This window comes from Electrona antarctica (genome assembly GCF_951216825.1).
Source record: "Electrona antarctica genome assembly, chromosome: 4".
Classification (NCBI taxonomy): Eukaryota; Metazoa; Chordata; class Actinopteri; order Myctophiformes; family Myctophidae; genus Electrona; species Electrona antarctica.
In genome coordinates, this window is record NC_136809.1 from 29,754,776 (window position 1) to 29,776,867 (window position 22,092).

Sequence of the window (22,092 nt, forward strand, 5' to 3'; positions counted from 1 at the left end):
TTTTTGTCTCCACCAGGCCGAAGGCATTGGGAGAGTATGTTTTGCATTCCATTCGTCCGTGTGTGTGTCACTTAACCACTGCCCGCCAGGATTCATTAATTATTTATCGCGCACTGTGAAGGTTTTCCGCTTTTAACCCTTATTTTGAAGAGCCAAATATCCGTAACCGGGTGTTACGATGACGGGCCGTGTCGAAATGAACTAGGCCTTCACCAAAGGCCAGCTAGCTGGCGCTGGTACATGAAAGAAAACGCCCAGCAGGGCAAACTCGAAATCTGATTGGCTAAGGAACCTGTCAATCTCTATATAGCTCCCATTCATTTCAACAGCAAGGGGATTCACTGGAGTTTCTGCAGGCCTCCCGGTAGAGAATTTTACCCGGAGACAACACAATGAAATAATCTCATTGGTTAAAAAAAAACAAGGGCTGTTGTACCTGCACAGAATGGAAGCAGAGCATCCAGCCTGTCTGAGTGAGAAACAGTGCAGTGGCAGCGAAATAAATATAATATTATATATAATATTATAGATATAATATTTGTTAAAAAGAAAAACTTATTATAAAATATAAATTTTAATTTCTGCATCAGGCAAGTGGGTCAGCAGAGAAGGCCTTGCTGGCCCTGACGGCCCACCACTGGTAACACCCTAGAAAACTTAGGCTACGCTGTTGGCGGGCTGCCAGTCAAAAGTTAATCTACGCTTTCTACACTTCTGGCAGGCTCCGTGTTAAGGCTGATTTAAACGTTATCGTACAATGATGTTGCATGCCGAAAATAGCCCATCTACAAGCTCACATGTGAGCTGTGTTTTGCACTTCATAGGCCACTGCACAATTTTAATAATGTTGCTCTATTAATTAACCAGAATAAGCTATATGACCATAAATGACAATTACAATATTTTATTTGAATATCCTTTTTTGTTAGTTTTATTTGTATGATTCTTTTGAAACAACATAATAAGTACAAGAAGGCACTTACAAAAAAGAAGTTAAATTATACATGATTGTTATTATAAACATAATTTTACTGATTTAAAAAACAACAGAATGATAAAGACAAGAAAGTACAGGACCCTTGGCAACATTTGAACAATAAGTCTCAAATAAAATCTAGTATACGTCTTAGATCTATGATACAGTAAAAAATAATATTTATTTGTTATAATGCCCCAGCTACTATTATGTCATAACCTCATCACTTTTCTTATTAATACAGAAATTTTAAATCACAGAGTTTAATTTGTTTTCACTAGTCAGTGGTTTTGTTTAGTTGTTAGGCTTTGTGGCTCTGAGCACTGTGCAAGTCCTGGTACATTTCTATCAGGCGAGTGGCTTCTCTCTCACCAGACAGCAAAGCACCATGGGTAGTGGAATAGTATTTCCTGTGGGTGGCTTCACCAGCAAACAGCACCTGGAGAGGCTGAGAGGTTGGGAGTGGAGTGGAGTGGAGAAGAGTAAAAGTAAGAGCCAGCACATTTTCATAATACAGTACACACAAGAACCTGTTCAACCAGTAAGACGCCCTGAGGGCGAGAAGCGACCTCGTGCACACATCCGCCTGGGTGACGGAAGACGGCAGACTGCTGGGCGAGCGCTGGCGCTTTGGCATGGGGGGTCAGATCAACATATGGAATGAATTCTGTACTGGCCATATATGGAGCGGGCCTTGAGTACAGGGTTTGATGAGGAACATATGGAATGACAGAACTGTTCTGACATCAGAACAGGTCAGCTCCATATATGTAGATCTAAGGGTTAGAGGTCAGATGTAGAGTTGCTGGCCGGCTCAATTAATGCAGATCTAGGTGATGATCCAGTCTTCTCCATGTATGGTTATCCAGGTTTAGATGAGGTCAGTGTTGTGATCTTCATAAATTGAGATGGCCATATATGGTGGTGTGACGTGTCGTGTCCCGAGGCGTGATGTCATGGAGATCTAAGGGTATCCATATGTCATGTGATGTCACAAGATGTCACGAGGCGTGACCATATATGGAGACATGATGTCACGAGGCGTGACCATATATGGAGACGTGATGTCACAAGGCTTGACCATATATGGAGGTGGGGTGACGGACGGACGGGAGATGCAGGTTTTCATAGTAAATGCAACCTATGGTCGCGAAAAATAACACAAAAAAAAACATTTCAGTCTCCATCCTAATTGTCTCCACCAGGCCGAAGGCATGGGGAGAGAGTATGTTTTGCACTCCGTCCGTCCGTGTGTCCGTGTGTCCGTCCGTCCGTCCGTCCGTCTGTGAACAGCTAATCTCTGGCACCGTTGGCTTGATCGCAGCCATACTCTGCACACACACTCCCTGAATGCCAGAGCTGAACCTCTGCCCCAAAGTCTTCACATTGGCCTGTTATAGCGCCACCAGGAGGCCGCTTTGTGCAAAACAAATGTTTTGACAGTACACCTACAGATTTTGTCCAAACATCACGCAAATTGGTACACAGTCTCTCTAGAGCCATTCAACGAAACATTTCTTTCAGATTTTTCAGACTCCATCCTGATTGGCTAAGATTGGCTTCCAAAGTTCGCAGGAGTGCTCCGTTTCAAACAAAATGCTGCAAATCATGAACACATCGTGTGATTTCCGTGAAATTTTGCACGCACAATACCACTAGGCCGAGGAAGAAATGCCACTTGAATATTTTCAATTCAGCCTCATGGTGGCGCTATAACTGGCCGTTTTGTGTTTTTACCTCTAACTGCACCGATCTGTGTAAAACCTTGTATGCACACTCCCTAGAGGCCAAGGAAAAACCTTTGCCTGGAATTTTTCACATGTGCTCTTTATAGCGCCACCAGGAGGCCAACATATGTAAAACACATTTTCTAATATTACTCCTTCAGATTTCATCCAAACTTCACGCAAATCGGTACACCTGCTCTCCATAGTCATGTGATCATGTGATTTGTTTGATTTCTCATAATTATCCATCCTGATTGGCTACGATTGGCTTCTAAAGTTTTCAGGAGTAGCCCGTTTTGTACAAATCGCCACAACTCCTCAACGCAGCGTCCGATTGCGGTGAAACTGTGCATGCCTATTCCCACTAGGCTGAGGAAGAAATGCCACTTGACAGTTTTCAAATCAGCCTCATGCTCACACACACACACACACACACACACACACACACACACACACACACACACACACACACACTCCTATCCTCCTGGTGGAGACCTGTGCCCAGAAGGGCACTTTTTCTAGTTCAGACTGTTCCCAGGGTGACTTCGGAAAGAAGAAAGGGAACACAGCCTTTATTGAAATAGAGTTAACCCATTTAGGATCGATTCTAAAAACACCTTCTAAATCCTGACCTAAGTTTTCTGAAAAACTTCTAATATTTACTTCTAATAAAATTTCAAAAATGTTATGTTGATACTGTAGGCTACATAGCAACAAGAACCCAAATGGGTTCCCGTCTTGAAGGTTAAAAACCGCAAAATGGCTTCCTATCCTATGGGTAATCTAAAGTGAAGTATTTTTCAAAGGTATGAAAGAAAAATAGAAAAAAGACGTTCATGGCCTGTAGAGAGGTCAGCATTCACCACTAAAACCCCCGACCATACCTCTATTACTGTGAACCACCATCATTCCCACCATCACTCTCCCACACACAGACATTGCACACACTGCAGCTTCATGTTTCAGGGTCTAGACTTCTGTCCTGAAACCAGGTGCCATGACTCCATAACTCATGTGAAACGTGCTGTGCTGGTACATACTGTACTGTGCGTTCGCTATGAGGTGACACAGTACTGATGACACAGCAACATTAGCAAGGTCCTGTGAGTTCACAGTGGTAGTGTCCACTTCTTTAAGCACCCCTAAATAACCATAGCCTCTGGCTGTGCACTCCTTATTGCAAAATGAGTTTTGAAAAATCCAAAGAATAGCTGATGTACAAACTCACAAAGCATGTTGTGAGCTGCTATTCTCCCCTTTTGGCATAAGGCAGTTAGCCTGGCGCGGCCAGACTCATAGCGAGGATTTACTGACGATGCGGGGAGGAAGCGTCAATGAATCCTCGCTGTGAGTCTAGCCGCGCCAGGCAGTGGCATTGCCAGCCTTGTGTAGTCTCCAAATAACGCCAAAGATCCCCAAATAACCACACACCCCTAATTGCGAAATGGCTTTTAAAGTGTGTACTGTGGTAAATATCTTATTGTACAGTACATTACACTTATTATACAGTGACAGTTAAGAGCATTAGAAACATATGCTGCAAAAGTCTGCTCTTCTAAACGAACTCACCGGAGCTTTGGTGCTCTTGGCATAAGGCAGTGGCATTGCCAGCCTCTCGAAGTCCCCCCCGCTGGAGCCCACCCTGGTGAAGGAATAAGAACCACGGATGTAGGGGTTACTGCCCCAAGATGAGCGCAGGATACGCCTTGGCTTTGGAATGTCGGGGTTCCCTGTGAATGGAGTAAAGAGGGATGAAAATCAAAATCAAACAGTGAAAGTGCAACATTACATTATATATAAGTTTATATAAAGTTTACCACTTAATTTTGAAGGTAATGTATAATGATGTAAGGACCCCAACCCTTACAGCCATCATTATACATCACTCCTCTAGTGACCCCTACAAACTACATGTACATGTTGGTCGGGTGCCTGTTCAGCAGGAAGCAGAATTGGGAGGTTCATCTGCACGTGTTACGAGAAGATACGTGGCCTCCTCCCCAGACCAAAGTAGGGGTTGGCAGTGATACACATACAGTACACATGGGGGGAATTGGCATAACGACTAAATTGTGGAGAAAATTATGTCATGGCTGTATTGTGCACCCAGTATATTCTAGTTCAGGCAGGTCATATACTGTAATCAAGCTAGTAGCTCTCTGACAGATGAGTCAACTGATGATGCCTCAGCTGATCAACCACGTCAGCTGACAGCTGTTTTAGTCTTTCAGTCACCACCAATCACATTCATTCTCTCTTTAATGACTGCCCCCTATATATAACTACCCACTCTCTGCATCCTGACACTGCATGATTGCATTAATCAGTAAGCTACCACCTCCACCCCAACCTCCAACTGAACTGATTCAATGCTCTGTTATTGATCAGAAATGGATTGCATTGGGCGCTCCGGTAGAGCAGGGTTAAGTGCTCCCCACTGTGGAAACTGACTGGTTCAAATCCTGTGTGGTGCCTCCGGCTTGGCGTCGTGTTGGCAGGAGGGAAGCAACTGCACCCGGACTGGTACGCTGCATGTGTTGAACTGTAAAGATCAACCATTAGGGGTCAGTATTAGAGGTCTTGGGGAAGCCCGAGATCCGAAAATACCGGGGTCCGAACCGACCCACAGCGTGTCCGGTTCCGTTTACAAGAAGTGACTCCCGAGTACATTCGGAGCAGCTCCTGTATGTCTCGGTGCTCGGGTAATGACTTCACCCCGAGTGGACCCGGCAATTGGCTGTCCCAGTTGTCAATCACCCCGCTTTTTCCCTCCTCAGGCCAGTGTGGCGTGCGTGCCTTGGATAGCCTCTGCCGACACATGACAGTAACAGATATTTGTGATTTTCCTGTTCTCGGAAACCGTTAGTCCGTCCGAATTGCCATTCAGCTCTGGACACCGAAGGGTCATATGAGACACACACGGCAAGTTTGAGACCAATAGTGGGATGCTGTCCGAGTTATGCCAGGGATCTTTTTTGTGTAAGTTTAACACACAGACACATTGCGTGAATTATACAGTTGTATTAGATGAGCAACAGAGTGGTCTGACAGTGTAGTGCAAGTAAAGATTATCAGTGACAGTGGTACCAGTCAGTTCCAGGCCCGGCCCAAACGGCAAGCGGGGCATGCATTTTTGAAATAATAAAATGATGCCGCCACGGCTGTGTGGTGAAGAAGAGGAGAAGAGCTCTACACGTTTACTTGGTTGGCAGGACGGTAGGTCTGATTTTTTTTTCAAGTATTTTCAGGGTGCCGGGTGGAATTAATTAAATTAAAGTGCGTCCGGTGATCCAGCGTGGCTTTTACTTTTAAATTCTGCAGACAGTGCATATATATTTATTTTACCAGGCGTGACTCCAACTCCAAGCATCACTCAACAAAAAATGGTAAGTAAAAAATATCATGTATTAAATTCTCCACGAGGATAGATGGGTATAGAACGGTTAGAACCGTGTGAAAACCGTGCCAGATGTGCTAGAATTCAACTATTTAACCGGGAGAGACCCAGAAAATTTCACACGGGCGCGTGTGAGTAGTCCCCGCACAGCGTGTGTGCATGTGCGGGGCGCGCGCGCTACGGACTTCGCCTGCAGCGCCACCTAGGGCCCAACCGGCCCTGGTCAGTTCACTGGGATGTTCAAGCCAAGGCTGCTGTCACAAATCAGCCATAGGTCTCTAAGGACACACACTATACGCTGTATAATCAAAACACAGCTGACATGATTAGTGACCTCAATCTGTGTGTGTGTGTGTGTGTGTGTGTGTGTGTGTGTGTGTGCGTGCGTGCGTGCGTGCGTGCGTGCGTGCGTGCGTGCGTGCGTGCGTGCGTGCGTGCGTGCGTGCGTGCGTGCGTGCGTGCGTGATATTAACATGCACAAAAGACTATATTATACAATACAATTATATAATAATTGCTAGTATGTAATGTATGTTTAAGTATGTGTGTGCTTGACTGCTTGTGTAGTGTGTATAAGTACATGCAATACATTTTTACTGTATACATATGGGTGTACGTTTCGTTTACACTAGAGTACGCATCTAGGGCCCAGTGAATCATGCAGTGACAGAACCTGCATCGTACTAAACTAGCACTTTACATGTGACACATTTCTGAGATAATTGGCTTGGGGAGACACTTAGACCAAGTATTCAACAGGTGATTCTAATAATAATAATAATAAACAAAAAAGCATTGAAGCCTATGCTTTGTCAGGCGTCTATTTGAACACAAAATGGTCCGTGTTCGGGGGAGGAAAGCTGGGCAGGGATGGTGATCTCGAAGTCCTCAAAGAAAAACTAAATGACCCCCCAAAACTCTACCTCTTTAAATGCAGTATTTTATTCTCATGGTTTTGAGGGAAATTAATTTAAATCAACTCCAATTAATTATTCGTAATTAATATGTACCATTAGAGTACATACCTGCATTCCATATTCCATTCATGTGCTCAAATGTTAAATGTTGATAATGTGATAGAGAAAAAAAGTCTGCATTGAGTCCATATTTATAGCAATGTGTTTGATAATATGACTGATACAGTACAGCTGTAAAAAGAACAAATCGATCCTACAGTATGCGTGTGTTCACTCACTTGGATGTCAGTATGGGCCCCTGGAAAAAATATTCTGCCCACCCCTAAACCATATACCATAAAAATAGAATAAACCATATACATACTGTATATGGTTTATTGTATTATGGTATAGCACTGTAGTTAGCATGACGGTATTGAGAAGGGGAAACAATGAATTGTATGCTACTGTAAATGAGCAACAGAGGACACAGTTCACAGGTTTCTTAACAGAAAACTGTAAGTCATATTAAACCAAGTTGTTGGAGAGTTAATGTTTGGATCTATGCTCCTCCTCAGGAGGACTATGCGTAGCCTCATGTAGACACATGTAGAAATCGGAAGTTTCCAGTGTTGCAATCAGGTTGGGAGTTAATATTAACTATCTTTACCTCTAAGCCCATCTGAGATCTGATACAGCTGCTCATCATGTGTAACTGATGTACAAAGTTACACAGTACACAGGGTGCAGTTCTGATTATTGGTAGTCTTTCTTTCCCTTCAGAATCTCCCCCTTTTCCAGCCTTTTCCCCTGTACAATGTGGCGATTGAAGTCCTGTTACACTTTGGAGTAGGAATAGGAGACATGAGCTGAGGCCTTGAAGCCTATTAAATCCTAACTAGGAATCACTCTCTCTAACCTGTAGGCAAACTTTAGCATAAAGTAGTTTATATTTAGACCAAAGTGTTTACTGACCCAGGGACAGTTAGTATGAGTCATTCCAGTGTTCAACAGATACCTACTGTATAGCCTACAACACAGTATCTGACTCATTGATTCAATCTCTTTGCTGGGAAATAGCCGCGCCTCAAAGCAATATGGCACAGTTCCTTTATGCACAACACAAGCAATAGGCTGATGTCGTGGTTTCCTTTATGTAGAACACAAGGACTGAATGGGAAGCTCAATCTCTATTGAGTCACTTGGCTTTGCTGTACTTGAACAGGTGACATACCAAGGCTTACTGTGACAGTTTTAGTTTACTGATTCAGAGAAGCTAACTGTGAGTGAAACCCACTGTTACGCAACAACAATACCCTTTTCTTTGATGCTGTGCGTGTGTGCGTGCGAGCGTGTTTAACGTATATTTGTGTGCTTACAATATAGGCATTTACATTATAGCTTATCCAGAGAGACTTACAGACAAGTGCAAGATCAGCATTGGCATGAATCCTAGTCAACCAACAACAGGGTAAATTGTGTGTGAATAGATATTAAGATATAATTAAGGTAAACATCAAACCTGCTATGTAATCTCGATAGGATAAAAACCTATCGAGATTCTGTTGTAAATTGCAGACAGGAGCTATTTGGCCTATTATGGCCTGTTTACCTGTGAATCGCCTGAGTAGCTCGGTGCAGACCTCGGCTACAGTCTCATCATCACAGCGCTCCATCAGTAGAGCCTCCTGGCCACAGATCCAGCCACTCAACATGTGTCCATAGCGCTCCGGAGGGTACAGCACATCAAAGCTGCAGATCTTTTTGTACCTGGTGGTATTATAGAGGTATTATACTGGAGCTGCACATTTACTATACTATACAATACATTTGATTTGATTTGATTTGATTTATTTATTAGATCCCCATTAGCTTGCTGTAGATGACAGCAGCTACTCTTCCTGGGGTCTCAAAACCATCATCAAAAACAAAGTTTTTCATGTAATTACTTAGACAATACACCATTCATACAACACAACAATACAATACGATACAATACAACACAAAATATCACCTCATTAGCCGCACGCACGCACGCACGCACGCACGCACGCACGCACGCACGCACGCACGCACGCACGCACGCACGCACGCACGCACGCACGCACACACACACACACACACACACACACACACACACACACACACACACACACACACACACACACACACACACACACACACACAGCCATTGCCCTCAGTGAGTGTAGTGATACAAATACAATTCTACGTTTGCACTGCTTGTCATATCTTCCCTAATGGTCAAACATGGATGAAATTCAGCCACCAAACAAGGTTGCTACAGATTTAATCAAAGTCATGGCTGAGGAGATATTGTTTTTTATCTGGGTGCAAAGGAACCAAAACACCAAGCATGAGACATACCAGCTGCAACTGTTCTGAGGCAACTCTCCCTACACTGCTGGAACATCCTGGTGCGATTACACTATTGTCTGCTGGGGCAGTTAATCTTTGACAGTACTGTTGATATATTAATTTTGCCCTCGAGTTTCTGATCATTTGTTCTCTTCCTCCTATCCTAGCCATTGTAACAACGCAAATCCTTGTTTTGGTGTATGTGTCATAATGTCGTCCCATCTCGTTCATCATTTCTCATCTTACCACAGCTCCCCGGGGTAGACCGGCTGCTCCAGGGTAGCCTCATCTTCCCAGACAAACTGGATGCTGTTGCACTCTGGGCTCCAGAAGGGCTCAGCAAACTCCAGGAAGATCTTGTCTGTGGTGCTGATACCCAGTTTCTCAATGGCCAGAACCTTGAAACGAATTTTATTAGAAGCCCCATTAGCTAGTGCAACAACAGCAAATCTTCTTAGAGTCCACACATAACATGATATTCAACAATTATGGGAATAAAAGTAAGTAAGTAAGTAAGTAAGTAAGTAAGTAAGTAAGTAAGTAAGTAAGTATTTAGTAAGTAGTACTAGTAGAAATGAATAATAACAATACATTTATTTGAATACCAATTGTTTTCAATAAACATAATAAACCAATACCAAGAACAACTATCCTCCAGCACCAGACACCAGCTATGCATTGGAGGGCCCCCTCAAAGAAAATGCTCCGAAAACACACTTTTGATATTGTCAAGTGGGACCTGATCCAGAATAGGATGACAACCACTGTCTTAACTTCTACACTGCACTGTAATATCTAGAATGAGTCACCTTGTCCAGGGGCAGCAAGGGGTAGAACATGGATTCATGGCCCCTCTTCAGCACGCCCAGAGACGCTGTAACGATCACATGGTCGGCTGCAATCCACTCCTCATCCTCACACTCCACGTGTATGGGGTGGCAACCCTCAATCAAGTGGTCATATTTGCCGTGAGGTTGGCCCCCGTGTTGGCCACGATGGCGGTCCTCGTTGTGGTTGTCACGGCAGTAGCCGAGGCCGTTGCCCCCGGCCATCTCCTTCCCCTCCTCCCGCTGGTTGGTGGAGTAGTTCCAGTGAATGCATCGGACGGGTTTCCCAAGGCAGACGGTGTGGGAGGGGATATCCTGTGCCAGGACCTCCACCACCTTCATGAAGCCCTCTGGGATGACGTAGTGGGCTCCTGGAATCTCAGTCCACTCTCCAAACTCACTGAGAGACACCTCATCCATGCTGGGGGAGCTGCTCTCACAGCTCTCCACCTGGGGAGGGAGGAATGACAGAGTCAGGAAGACGTTTCCAGAGATATATGGCCCTATTTTCACCAGTGCCTAACCCCTTATCTACCCCTCAAACTTCTTTGCCTTTTTTTTTTAAATTATTTCTGAAAACATTTTTGAATAGTACAAATAGCCAGTCTACAAGCTCAAAACGTGTCTATGTAAATCACTAGTTATAACACTTACAATGAAACTAAACAAAGTAACACATACTGTTAACAATTATTCTGACATCCCATTACTCCGACTACGTGGCTTCGCGTACGGTTAGGGTTAGGGTCAGTAAAGGGGTGAGTTGGACCAACACGGCATCGGAAACAATGACACGCCACCATCCTTATACATAGCATGTGGCGTCACTGGCGTGGGCGTAGCATCTCAATGAGTGCATTTCTAGTTGCTATTACTAATGGGTAAACTGGTTTGTGAGTAATCAATCTAGGAAACCACCGGCAAAAAAACAAAAACAAACAGCACCCTCTGCTGTTTGTTTCCTTGAATTTGCCTCTGGGGGCAAATTCTGGTGAGAAGCTTATGTTTTCATTCCCACTAACAACAATGTACACACGTTCTGACAGATTCAATAGCACAGCTCGGAATCTGTTCTTGAGAGATTAGTGAGTAATTAATTGTTAATTTATCATTAGATGTGGCTCTGTGGCCCAATGACAACACCAAATGGCACAGCCGTTGTGCAAGAGCAAACAAGCTGCGTGCACACACAAAAATATTTTACAGATATTTTACAAATATATTTTTAAATATTATTTCAAAATATATTTTCGTGAATGGAAACGACAAACAGATGAGAGCTTCCTTTCTTGGCTTTTGAGAGGTGTAGTTCCAGACTCTAGAATCTGTAGACTAGGACAGATCATTTAAAAAAGTCCCGGACGGTTTATGTGCACCTTGAGGTACTGCTGCAGCATGGACAGTTTGAGCCTTTTGATACTCTCCAGGTCATCGGGATCCAACATGATCTTCTTTCGGACCACATCCCGCGTGAACACGCCCACGCTGTTCTGGCTCTCTGCACATACTGGCTTCCCATTCTGGAAGAACTCCTGAGTCAACTCATACACCTGGGACACAGAGACAGGTAGACAAGCCCAATGACGTTATTACATGGAGGTTTCACCCACTATAAAATGTGTGTGTGTGTGTGTGTGTGTGTGTGTGTGTGTGTGTGTGTGTGTGTGTGTGTGTGTGTGTGTGTGTGTGTGTGTGTTTGTGTGCGTGCGTGCGTGCGTGCGTGCGTGCGTGCGTGCGTGCGTGCGTGCGTGCGTGCGTGCGTGCGTGCGTGCGTGTTTGTGTGCGTGCGTGCGTGCTTGCGTGCGTGCGTGCGTGCGTGCGTGCGTGCGTGCGTGCGTGCGTGCGTGCGTGCGTGCGTGCGTGCGTGCGTGCGTGCGTGCGTGCGTGCGTGCGTGCGTGCGTGCGAACCACCACAAGAATGGAGGCAAAAAGCTGTGACAGCAATAAGATAAAACAAAGCCAATTGCTAAATGCTGTTTCATATTTTAGCAGGGAATACAACGAGTAGGCTAAAGACAGACGTTGTGCACTGAGTTATGTCTGTAACTGTAACCTAAGCTGTAATTATATTTGGGCAAACTTGTTGTTTTGATGGATTTATTAGCAAACAATGAGCCCTTTCTTACACAGCACAGGTTGTCAACTTGTGTAGGGACTAGGGAGGGATCAAATCAATGCTTAGTATTAATCTGCCTCTTGGGTCAATCACAGGAACGCTGAAATCAAATGAGTGCACGTTTAATTCACAACCTCAATTACAATCTGTAGTGCAAGTATGTAATGACATTTCTCTCAAAGTTATATACAGTGAGTTAAGATTAAAAGTAGCCGATAGCCGATGCTGATACCGATATATCTTCATTTAGTTTTTGTTGTTTTTATTTCCCCCTTTTGTGCCAAACTATACATCTTCAATACAAGAAATAAATGTTAAAAATCTACAGCTTGGTAGACTACAGATAACCAACACACCAACATAGCCAGCGCAAAATGTATGCTTATCAACAACAGATAAACATCGGCTACTGCCATCGGTTAATGTCAGTTTTATTTGCCGATACCGATATTGACCGATAACAGCAAATGTTGGCCGATACTGATATGTGGACCGATACATTGGTGCATCACTAATTAAAAGTCTACAAATACAAGAAGAATAGTTATAGAAAGGTAAATATATGCATTGTCAGGGTATAATAACAGTGTGTCTTACTGTCTTCACTAATCTCTAATGTGGACAAGTAAAGCAACTTTTATAACACTCCACAGCCATAATCTATGCAAACCCTCGATCCATAGCCTGGAGGCTCTGCAATCACCATCAGACCTCAAATCTAAACGTTTTCTCACCTCCGATCAAAGTTAAGAGCCCTTGCTTAAAAAGGGACACTGCATTCCATCCATTAAATTAAACCCTGCCACTCATTCCCTTCATTTATAAACCTGTATGCATGGTCTACCACTTTCTCATCAACACAGAATACCCGTTCACCATAATGGAATCCACAGCTATTGAAACGACCTTGTCAAACGGAAAACTAGTATTTTTAGCTGGTAGAATTTCTATATTTTAACAGAGCTACCAACTTTCACAAAATGACACACACAAAATGATGCCCTTCACATGCAGTCACGCCACACACATCCTATTTCTCTCAGGAAATGACACACAAAATGATGCTCTTCACACGCAGTCACGCCACACACATCCTATTTCTCTCAGGAAATGACACACAAAATGATGCTCTTTACACGCAGTCACGCCACACACATCCTATTTCTCTCAGGAAATGACACACAAAATGATGCTCTTCACACGCAGTCACGCCACACACATCCTATTTCTCTCAGGAAATGACACACAAAATGATGCTCTTCACACGCAGTCACGCCACACACATCCTATTTCTCTCAGGAAATGACACACAAAATGGTGCTTTTCACACGCAGTCACGCCACACACATCCTATTTCTCTCAGGAAATGACACACACAAAATGATGCTCTTCACACGCAGTCACGCCACACACATCCTATTTCTTACGCTGTCAAATCATCCCATGGGGAAAACTTCATCAAGTCATGCACCACTAATACATCCAGACATTCTGCTGGTATTTGAGCGACACAGTGAATTTAATTATTGTTTCTGAAGTAGCCCTTCCCTAACGTTAACTAGTAAATATTAAAAGCAGAAATGATAGGTGTGACTCTCTCCCTGCTGAGGGAAGCTGTGTGCATTTACTGTACGCACCTGGCACAGCAGTATAATTCCATTGTTTCTATGTGTTTAGTTTGTCTTGTTTTATATTATAAACAAAGTTGTGTAATGTGTATATTATAAAATTAACAATATATTTTGCAATTATCCTCAGGATGTATTATTTATTTTACCTGCTCTGTCATAGATTATAGTTATTTTTTACCATACATCAGCTGAAATGTATTAAATGTTCAGCTTCTAACTGGTGCCTTAAAACTACTAAAGAAATTGTAACGTTTCGGTCGTTAAGACCTTCATCAGGCATGGACGTGGCCGAAACGTTGCTCAATAAAATGCTGTAAGTGAAGACAGTGTGCGGGATTCCAGTCTTTTTCTACTCTTCCAGTTCATTTTTCTGACGCACCTGTCCCCCGTAGGTGCATAAGGACTTTTTTTCTTCTATATTTCAAACATCACGCTATGGTAGTAATAAAGCCTTAATCTTTTTCATTGATATTTGCTTCTGCCATGCACCTGGCATTTTAAAGGATCAGGACACCTGAATGAGTTGCTTGTGACAGGGAACAGTACAGGAACAGCCACATCAACAAGTATAGTATGGTGTGCCTGTGCACTGTGCAGCGGGGCTGCATGTGCACCCGGTCATCAAATAATCTTCGGATTCAAGCAGATGCTTGCGGTTACTGCATATGGGCTATAGGCTCTGTGCTTTAAAAAGATTTATTTTTTTGCGGCTTACGCCTTTTATTGGTTTTTGAAGGGACAGACAGTAGGCTGACAGGAAACGGGAGAGAGATGGGGGAAGACATGCAGTAAAGGCCGTGTCGGGCTCGGGAGTCGAACCCGCGGCACACTGCGACTGGATTACCAGTCGGGTGCCCAGACGGTTACGCCACCGCCTGGGCAGGCTCTGTGCTTGAGTGTAATCTGTGGGTCATTTCCCATGGCCGCGTTTGATTCACTTTGCAGCATATGTAAGTCGGAAACATGTGACACCTTCATGTCATTGCACAATACACTGTACACAGGTGTAAGCAAATATAGTCAATGTTTTTAATTGAGTGGGCATGTACTTGAGCCTGTGTGTGTGTGTGTGTGTGTGTGTGTGTGTGTGCGTGCGTGCGTGCGTGCGTGCGTGCGTGCGTGCGTGCGTGCGTGCGTGCGTATGTGTGTGTTTGAACACAGGTGCATGGAAATGAAAATGTACACATACAGTATATCATTGTCGGGCAGAAACCTTGTATCTTCATATTTTATCTTTCATGTTTTTTTTCCAAAAATGAATGCCCTAACAGCATGTTTTTACACACAGTACAGTATGTACCGTATACAGCATGTTATGTGTGTGTTCCGATCACCTCGTTGTATAGGTCGCTGAATTCCTCCACCAGGTGTTTGGGGATCCGTTTCCCAGTGCTGGTTTGGTAGTGGGCCACGCCAGTCTTGGTGTACAGGCTGATGCGTCCCACGCTCCGCTCCCCATCCGTGGTGTCCTCCAGCAGCCTGTTGTCCTCCGCCAGGTGATACACTGGGTTCCCGTTGGCTCCATGGATCCAGGTGGCTCCTAGCTCCAAAGTCGCTTTTCCTACAAGAGGGAAGAGGCACAATGAAATTAGATGGTTAGATTAGAATAGGGTATGATAGATGTTTGTTTATATGTATATGATAGATAGATGGCCCACTTTGAGACTCAGAGCCCTGAGTCTCAAAGTGGGGCCCCAAGGGTCATTGAGGGGGTTCCAACGTGTCTCATGTCTGTTATGGGGGAGAGGGGTGAAGAAACACCTTAAAAAAATGAAAATGAATTGAAGCTGTTTCTTCACCCGACAAGACATGAGACAGACATGAGACAGACATGAGACACGTGTTTTATGTGCAGCAGTGTTTTATGGTTTGGCTATTCAAAAATTTAGAAACAATTTGACAAATCTTTTGAAATTTTCTCTAATGGTGGTTCCTGGCACAAAATAATTTGCCATTGGCATAATGGCAATAAAAAAAATAGCACATCTTCTCACCTTGCTGAATGCTCTGAACTCTCCCCCCAATGCGCTCTGACGCCTCTAGGACTGTGACATCAGAGAAGCCGTGTTCCAGGAGGATCTTGGTTGCAGCCAGACCAGCCAGGCCAGCGCCAATCACCACTATTCGAGGCTGCCGACGAGTGCGTAAGCCGCTACTAAGAGGGTCATCAGTACCGTCTGATGAAATTTCACAACTTTGCATGCCGTCCAAGCTCGTCTCCTAGGGGTGCTGAGGGACAGATGAGGGGGGAAAAGAAAATAGGTAAATGTTTGGAAAACATAGACACAGCATGTACTGAAATTGGAATGGGGTGGGGGGGGGGGGGTCCGACCTCTACGCAGGAGAAGAGACGAGGGTAAGAGACAGGGGCCGAAAATGTTGGATGAGATATATACTATTCCTTCAAAGCCTATTTAATCCCTATTTATTGCGTCAACCCATTCACTTCTAAATGTTCCACTGAAAGACACAATTTGTGTTCTGCAATAGGGATGGGACTTTTAAATGGTTGACCGTTTAATAATGTAATAATAATATATAATAATAAACTTTATTTATATAGCACCTTTTTAAACAATGTTCTTCAAAGTGCTTAACAACATAATTAAAACAATCAGCAATCACAAACATCACAACAATTACAACCAAAAATATAACAACAACACTATCAGGGGGAATAAAGGTGTCAAGTTCTGGGGGTTAAGAAGGCCTCTCTGTAGAAATGTGTCTTTAGTTTTGTTGAGTGGTGCAACCACTCCAAGGAACAGCAATGTCCGTGTTAACCTATGTGACTATGTGACTATGTGACTATGTGACTATGAGTACCAGTAGGGGGAAAAGTGGCGCGGTTGTGCCAGAATCAGAGAGAGAGATAGTGCTGCACTGTTGCCTGCTAATGAGAGAGAGAGAGAGAGGGGGGGGGAGTTGCACCACTCAGTTCACACGGGTGTGAATTTTTTTTTTAATATTGTGAGGGAACTAGCAACCCTAAGGTCAAGTGGGAGTCTGTTCCAGAGTCTGGGGGCCCTGGCAGCAAATGCCCTGTCGCCCTTGGTCACCAAATTGGTTGTAGGGACCTCTATAAGGGCTAAGTCGGAGGACCTCAAGCAACGGACCGGCACATGTGGTTCCAGGAGGTCCGATATGTATTCGGGTGCCAGGCCGTTAAGGGCTTTAAAAGTCAACAAAAAAAAATCTTAAAATAAATTCTAAAAGTAACAGGCAGCCAGTGCAGTGACACTAAAACTGGGGTGATACAGTACGTTCTGTCCTCCTGGTCCCGGTGAGTCTAGCTGCTGCATTCTGTACTAATTGTAAGTGGTGTATGGATCCTTTGTTGAGATTTGAATAAAGAGACAATTTACAATTTAGGAACTATACATAACTATACATATAAACTATACATACTATACTATACTATACATATACTATAAAGTGCTATGACTACATACAATGCAATTCTAGTGCTGTCTACGTAACATGCTATAAATCTGTATAAAATGCTATCTAAGTCTACATAAAGTGCTTATCTAAGGGGTTAGGGCAAGTGCTACGGGCCATGATGGAGTCTAAAAAGGTGGGTTTTCAGACTACGGCGGAAGATTGGGAGTGAGGCTGCAGTTCTGATTGTAATGGGAAGTGCATTCCATATAGTTTTGGAGCCAGAAGGGAGAAGAGTTTGGGACGTGTGGAGCGTTGTCCTGGCGTTTTTAGTGAAGGTACTTCCAGCTTCCCTGCGTTGGCTGATCTGAGTGCGCAGGAGGGTTTGTAGGGTTCTATCATACTTGCAAGATATTGGGGAGCCATACCTTTGGTTGCTTTGAATGCCAGCATCAGAGTTTTGTATTCTGTGCGGGCAGCGACCAGGAGCCAGTGGAGGGAGCGGAGAAGGGGGAGACGTGAGAATTTTGGCTGGTTGAAGACCAAGCGAGCTGCGCCATTTTGGATCAGTTGGAGAGGCTTAAGTGCACATGCCGGTAGGCCAGTAAGGAGGGAGTTACAATAGTCAAGTTTTGACAAGACTGTTGTCTGGATTAGGAGTTGGGCTGACTCCTGGGTGAGGAACGGTCTAATTCGTTGTATGTTATAGACTGTAAACCTACAGGATCGAGGGACAGCTGTGATGTGTGTTTTGAACGAGAGCTGACTGTCAACACCAAGGTTCCTGCTGTTGGGACAGACGTTACCAGGGCGTTGTCTACGGAAATAGTTAGCTCCCGCATAGGGCATCCAGGTGTGATGAAATAAGGGCATTGATGACTTTATGGAGGTTAGGTGTGGAAAGGATTGGACAGATTCTATAGATGTTCTATAGATGTTGCGTAGGTGGAAAAAGCCTGTAAGGCTTGTAAGGCTTATTCTATAGATGTTGCGTAGGTGGAAAAAGCCTGTAAGGCCTTTATGGCTTATGGGCAATTAAATTGTTAAATTGTATAAACATGACATCACCGATCACGCTATGTTTAACCACGTTTAACTGGTCAACACTCCACATGTAGACGCTTACAAGAAAATCCCTGAATGAATGCTCATACCTAAGCAACACTAGACACATGGAGGCCCACATGGTATAGAGAGAAAACACACTGGAGTCAAACTGCTTGAAAATAATCTATTCCAAACATCAACTCACAGCTGTGGCTGAGTGTTCTGGTCATTCACATGGTAGTTCTGAAGGAACTCAAGGCGGAGACCCAATTGGGGACTGTCTGCTTTACAAATCTCCACCAGGTGAATTGTTGCGTTCAACCTCGTCTTTGTGGCTGTGTGTATATGTGTTTGTGACACTGTTTGTGTATGTAACTAATTTTGCATAATGATCAGCGTCATATTTCTTATACAGGCTGCCAGCAGGCCAATTCATCAATATTTTCAGAATTGGTCGACAACAACTATATATTTTTTGTGAATTAACAATCAAAGACCAATTGTCCCTCCGGGCGATGCGATACAAGGCTCATCTCAGAAACCGTTCAGGCTTATGGAATCTTAATGCCCCAGATCTTCAAGCTAACAACACGCTGAGTAGCGACACGTTCGAAAACGTTCTGTTTTTCAAATTTGTGACGTATTTTGCGTCACAGCAAGGGCGCTTTTTCCGAAGGAAATGACGGTGCAATAACATCATTATATAAAAATAGAAACTGTAAGTTAAATATCCATCCATCTATCTTCAATCGCTTATCCGTAGTCAGGTCGCGGGGGCAACAGCTCCACCAGAGTGTTCCAGACGTCCCTCTCCAGAGCAACATTAGTGACTTCCTCCTGGGGGATCCCGAGACGTTCCAAGGCCAGTGAGTCGATGTGTTTCCTCCAACTGCGCCTTGGTCTGCCCCGGGGTCTCCTCCCAGTGGGACGTGCATCGAGGACCTCCCTAGGGAAACGCCCGAGAGGCATCCTAACCAGATGCCCGAACCACCTAAACTGGCTCCTTTCCAGGCAAAGAAGCAGCGACTCTACTCCGAGTCTACTCGTGTGACTGAACTTCTCACCCTATCTCTAAGGGAGATGCCTGTAGCGTGTTGGATGACGTATGGCATGGATTCATAGAGAGGAAGCAATTGCACGACTGGTGTGCTAGAAGAAGAGACACGGATAAATGACGTGCGCCTTTGGTAATTAGTGTTTTGAGTGTGTAGATCAGTGGTTCCCAAACTGTGGTGCGTGCACCCCTTGTGGTGCGCGAGTGCCTTCTAGGGGGTGCTGTGGTGCGTGCACCCCTTGTGGTGCGCGAGTGCCTTCTAGGGGGTGCACGACATGAAAAGGCTAATGGTGGTGCTATGGTTTTATATTAAATGTATTGACATATGATGCCAATATATGGCTTTGGTTGGTTTGGGAACCGCTGGTCTAGATGAATTACCTTACCTACATTGCTGAGTGTATGGTACAACAGGGGTGCCCACAAGGTAGATCGCGATCTACCAGTAGATCATATGACATGCCCCTAAATAATATTTAATTTAAATATATAAAAAACTATTTTTGGCATCTGCCACTTGAATTAAAGGTGACTTGATTGATTGACATCAAAAAGTGCACTGCCTGTCAGCTCAAATCCACAATCCAATATTTTGAGTGTTGCTGTGCACACACCGGTAGCATTATGAAATACAAAAAACCCCTACCTATTCCATTTCTCCCCCTCTATTTCCCATTCCAAGTGCATTTGTCTTATATGTTATGTCACTTATGTCAGCACCACTATTCTAAAGCCTACATATTTTAAACTATTTTCAGCAATGGTGGGTAGATCTTGTTGAGTTGGTCATTTTGAAAGTAGCTCTCATTCCTCTCAAGTCAAAAAAGTGTAGCCACCCCTGCTGTACAACAATCAGCGAGATGTGTATGCCATGTAATGTGTAAACAAAAACAACTATCCAGTAAATATCTCTCTTCTGAGAAGTAGGCCTACAGTGATGCCAGATACATTCAGATGTATTCAGAGATTAACTCAAAACAAAAACTAATCTCACAAAATGCTTTTGTTATGCTATCCCAATCTGTGATTTGTGAAACAGCACGAAAGCAGTCCTCCATGAGTGCTGTTTTTAAGTGGTGCAACCACTTCCTTACGCAGCTTTGTGTGTCTGTGGGCAGCTGGCTGGCTGGCTGACTGGCTGTGTCCGTCCCTGGCTGTGTCCGAGCACGAAAATAGCGTTTGGTTGGTTTTCACAACCAAGTGTCACTGTTGCGCAGCCTAACACACACACACACACACACACACACACACACACACACATATTAACTATATGATGATTTCGGGTGACAGTACAGTACAGTACAATAGAGGGACCCCCATGGTCATTTCTCAACCGTTTCGGAGGCGGGGTGGCTTGCCGGAACCGGGCCGGCACCCTGGGGGTCTGGATGTTCCGGGGACCCCCCGGGGACGCCCACACGGAGTTGCACCACTTACTTCACACAGGTGTGATTTTCCTAAACATTTAGCACAATATGTAGAATTTATGACGTTTTGGTATTATCATGAGCCTGAACCTATGTTCTTGATGAAATATCCGAGACATTAGGGTTTTATGGATGATGCTTCTGAACATCAATTTACAATTTAAACAATTGAACTTGCTAGTTTGACCCCATTCCAATATGCTTTAATCTTATAGAAACTAGAGCGGTGCCCGTTGGGCACTGGCCTACTTGGAAATGCATGCCCCACCCAGTTATTATGTCTGTGTCCCTTTTGGAGTTCTTTATCAGGCATACCCAAATATGCAGATGTCAGAACCGGACAGCTCCATATGGAGATCAGGTCCTGAGCCCGGGCAGAGGTCTTTTGTGACGTCTTTTCTGGACAACCGTGGGTCCGACCGACTCGACACAGGGCACTGCACTCCCTGCGGGGGTGTGGAACGCGTGTGTCGAATTTGAAGTCGGTGGGGCGAACGGTTCTCGAGTTACGTGCATTACAGACGTACACACAGACAGACAGACAGACAGACAGACAGACAGACAGACAGACAGACAGACAGACAGACAGACAGACAGACAGACAGACAGACAGACAGACAGACAGACAGAGACGTGGTGCATTTATAGATATAGATGACTGAAATCAGTCGTGGCAATTGAGAACTTTAAATTCTCAATTCTCAGATTAAATGCCTCTTTATGGAACAGCAATCACAGCTTCACAGATTGCTCCCTTCAGCATTGTCACTTCTGACCTCTCAGCTGCTTGCATCACATCACATGACCATAGAGTGGTGACCAGAAGAGAAAAGGACCAAACCCCTGTATTCCATACGGCATAATCTGTGAGTGGTGCAACCACTCCTATAGACAGCTAAGTGTGTGGCTGTGTCCCTGGGTATGTCCCTGTGTCCGAGCACGAAAATAGCGTTATAGCGTTTGTTCAACACCAAGTGTCACTGTTGCACAGCCTAACACACAGACACAGACACACACAGGCCAGGGAGGAGAGCTTGTACAGTACAGTACAGTACAGTACAGTACAGTACAGTACAGTACAGTACAGTACAGTACAGTACAGTACAGTACAGTACAGTACAGTACAGTACAGTACAGTACAGTACAGTACAGTACCACTCACTTCAGACGGGTCTGATTTTGTTTCCTCATCATAAATATTTTTTATTCTCTCAACTATTCATTTGCACAATCTCTC

General features: G+C 44.2%; 1 protein-coding gene across 1 annotated transcript in view; it reads right to left on the minus strand.

Moving 5' to 3' along the window:
• Nucleotides 1–927: 927 nt before the first annotated feature.
• The window catches only part of smox (spermine oxidase), a 24,903-nt gene continuing 3,738 nt past the window's right edge, over nt 928–22,092 (minus strand). The window contains exons 2-9 of the mRNA XM_079499024.1: nt 15,941–16,175; nt 15,281–15,507; nt 11,576–11,749; nt 10,182–10,649; nt 9,619–9,770; nt 8,609–8,766; nt 4,273–4,433; nt 928–1,424 (exon numbers count right to left, since the gene is read on the minus strand). Coding sequence (XP_079355150.1) covers nt 1,278–1,424; nt 4,273–4,433; nt 8,609–8,766; nt 9,619–9,770; nt 10,182–10,649; nt 11,576–11,749; nt 15,281–15,507; nt 15,941–16,148 — 1,695 coding nt within the window. The 5' untranslated portion in view covers nt 16,149–16,175 and the 3' untranslated portion in view covers nt 928–1,277. The remainder of the gene's footprint in view (nt 1,425–4,272; nt 4,434–8,608; nt 8,767–9,618; nt 9,771–10,181; nt 10,650–11,575; nt 11,750–15,280; nt 15,508–15,940; nt 16,176–22,092) is intronic.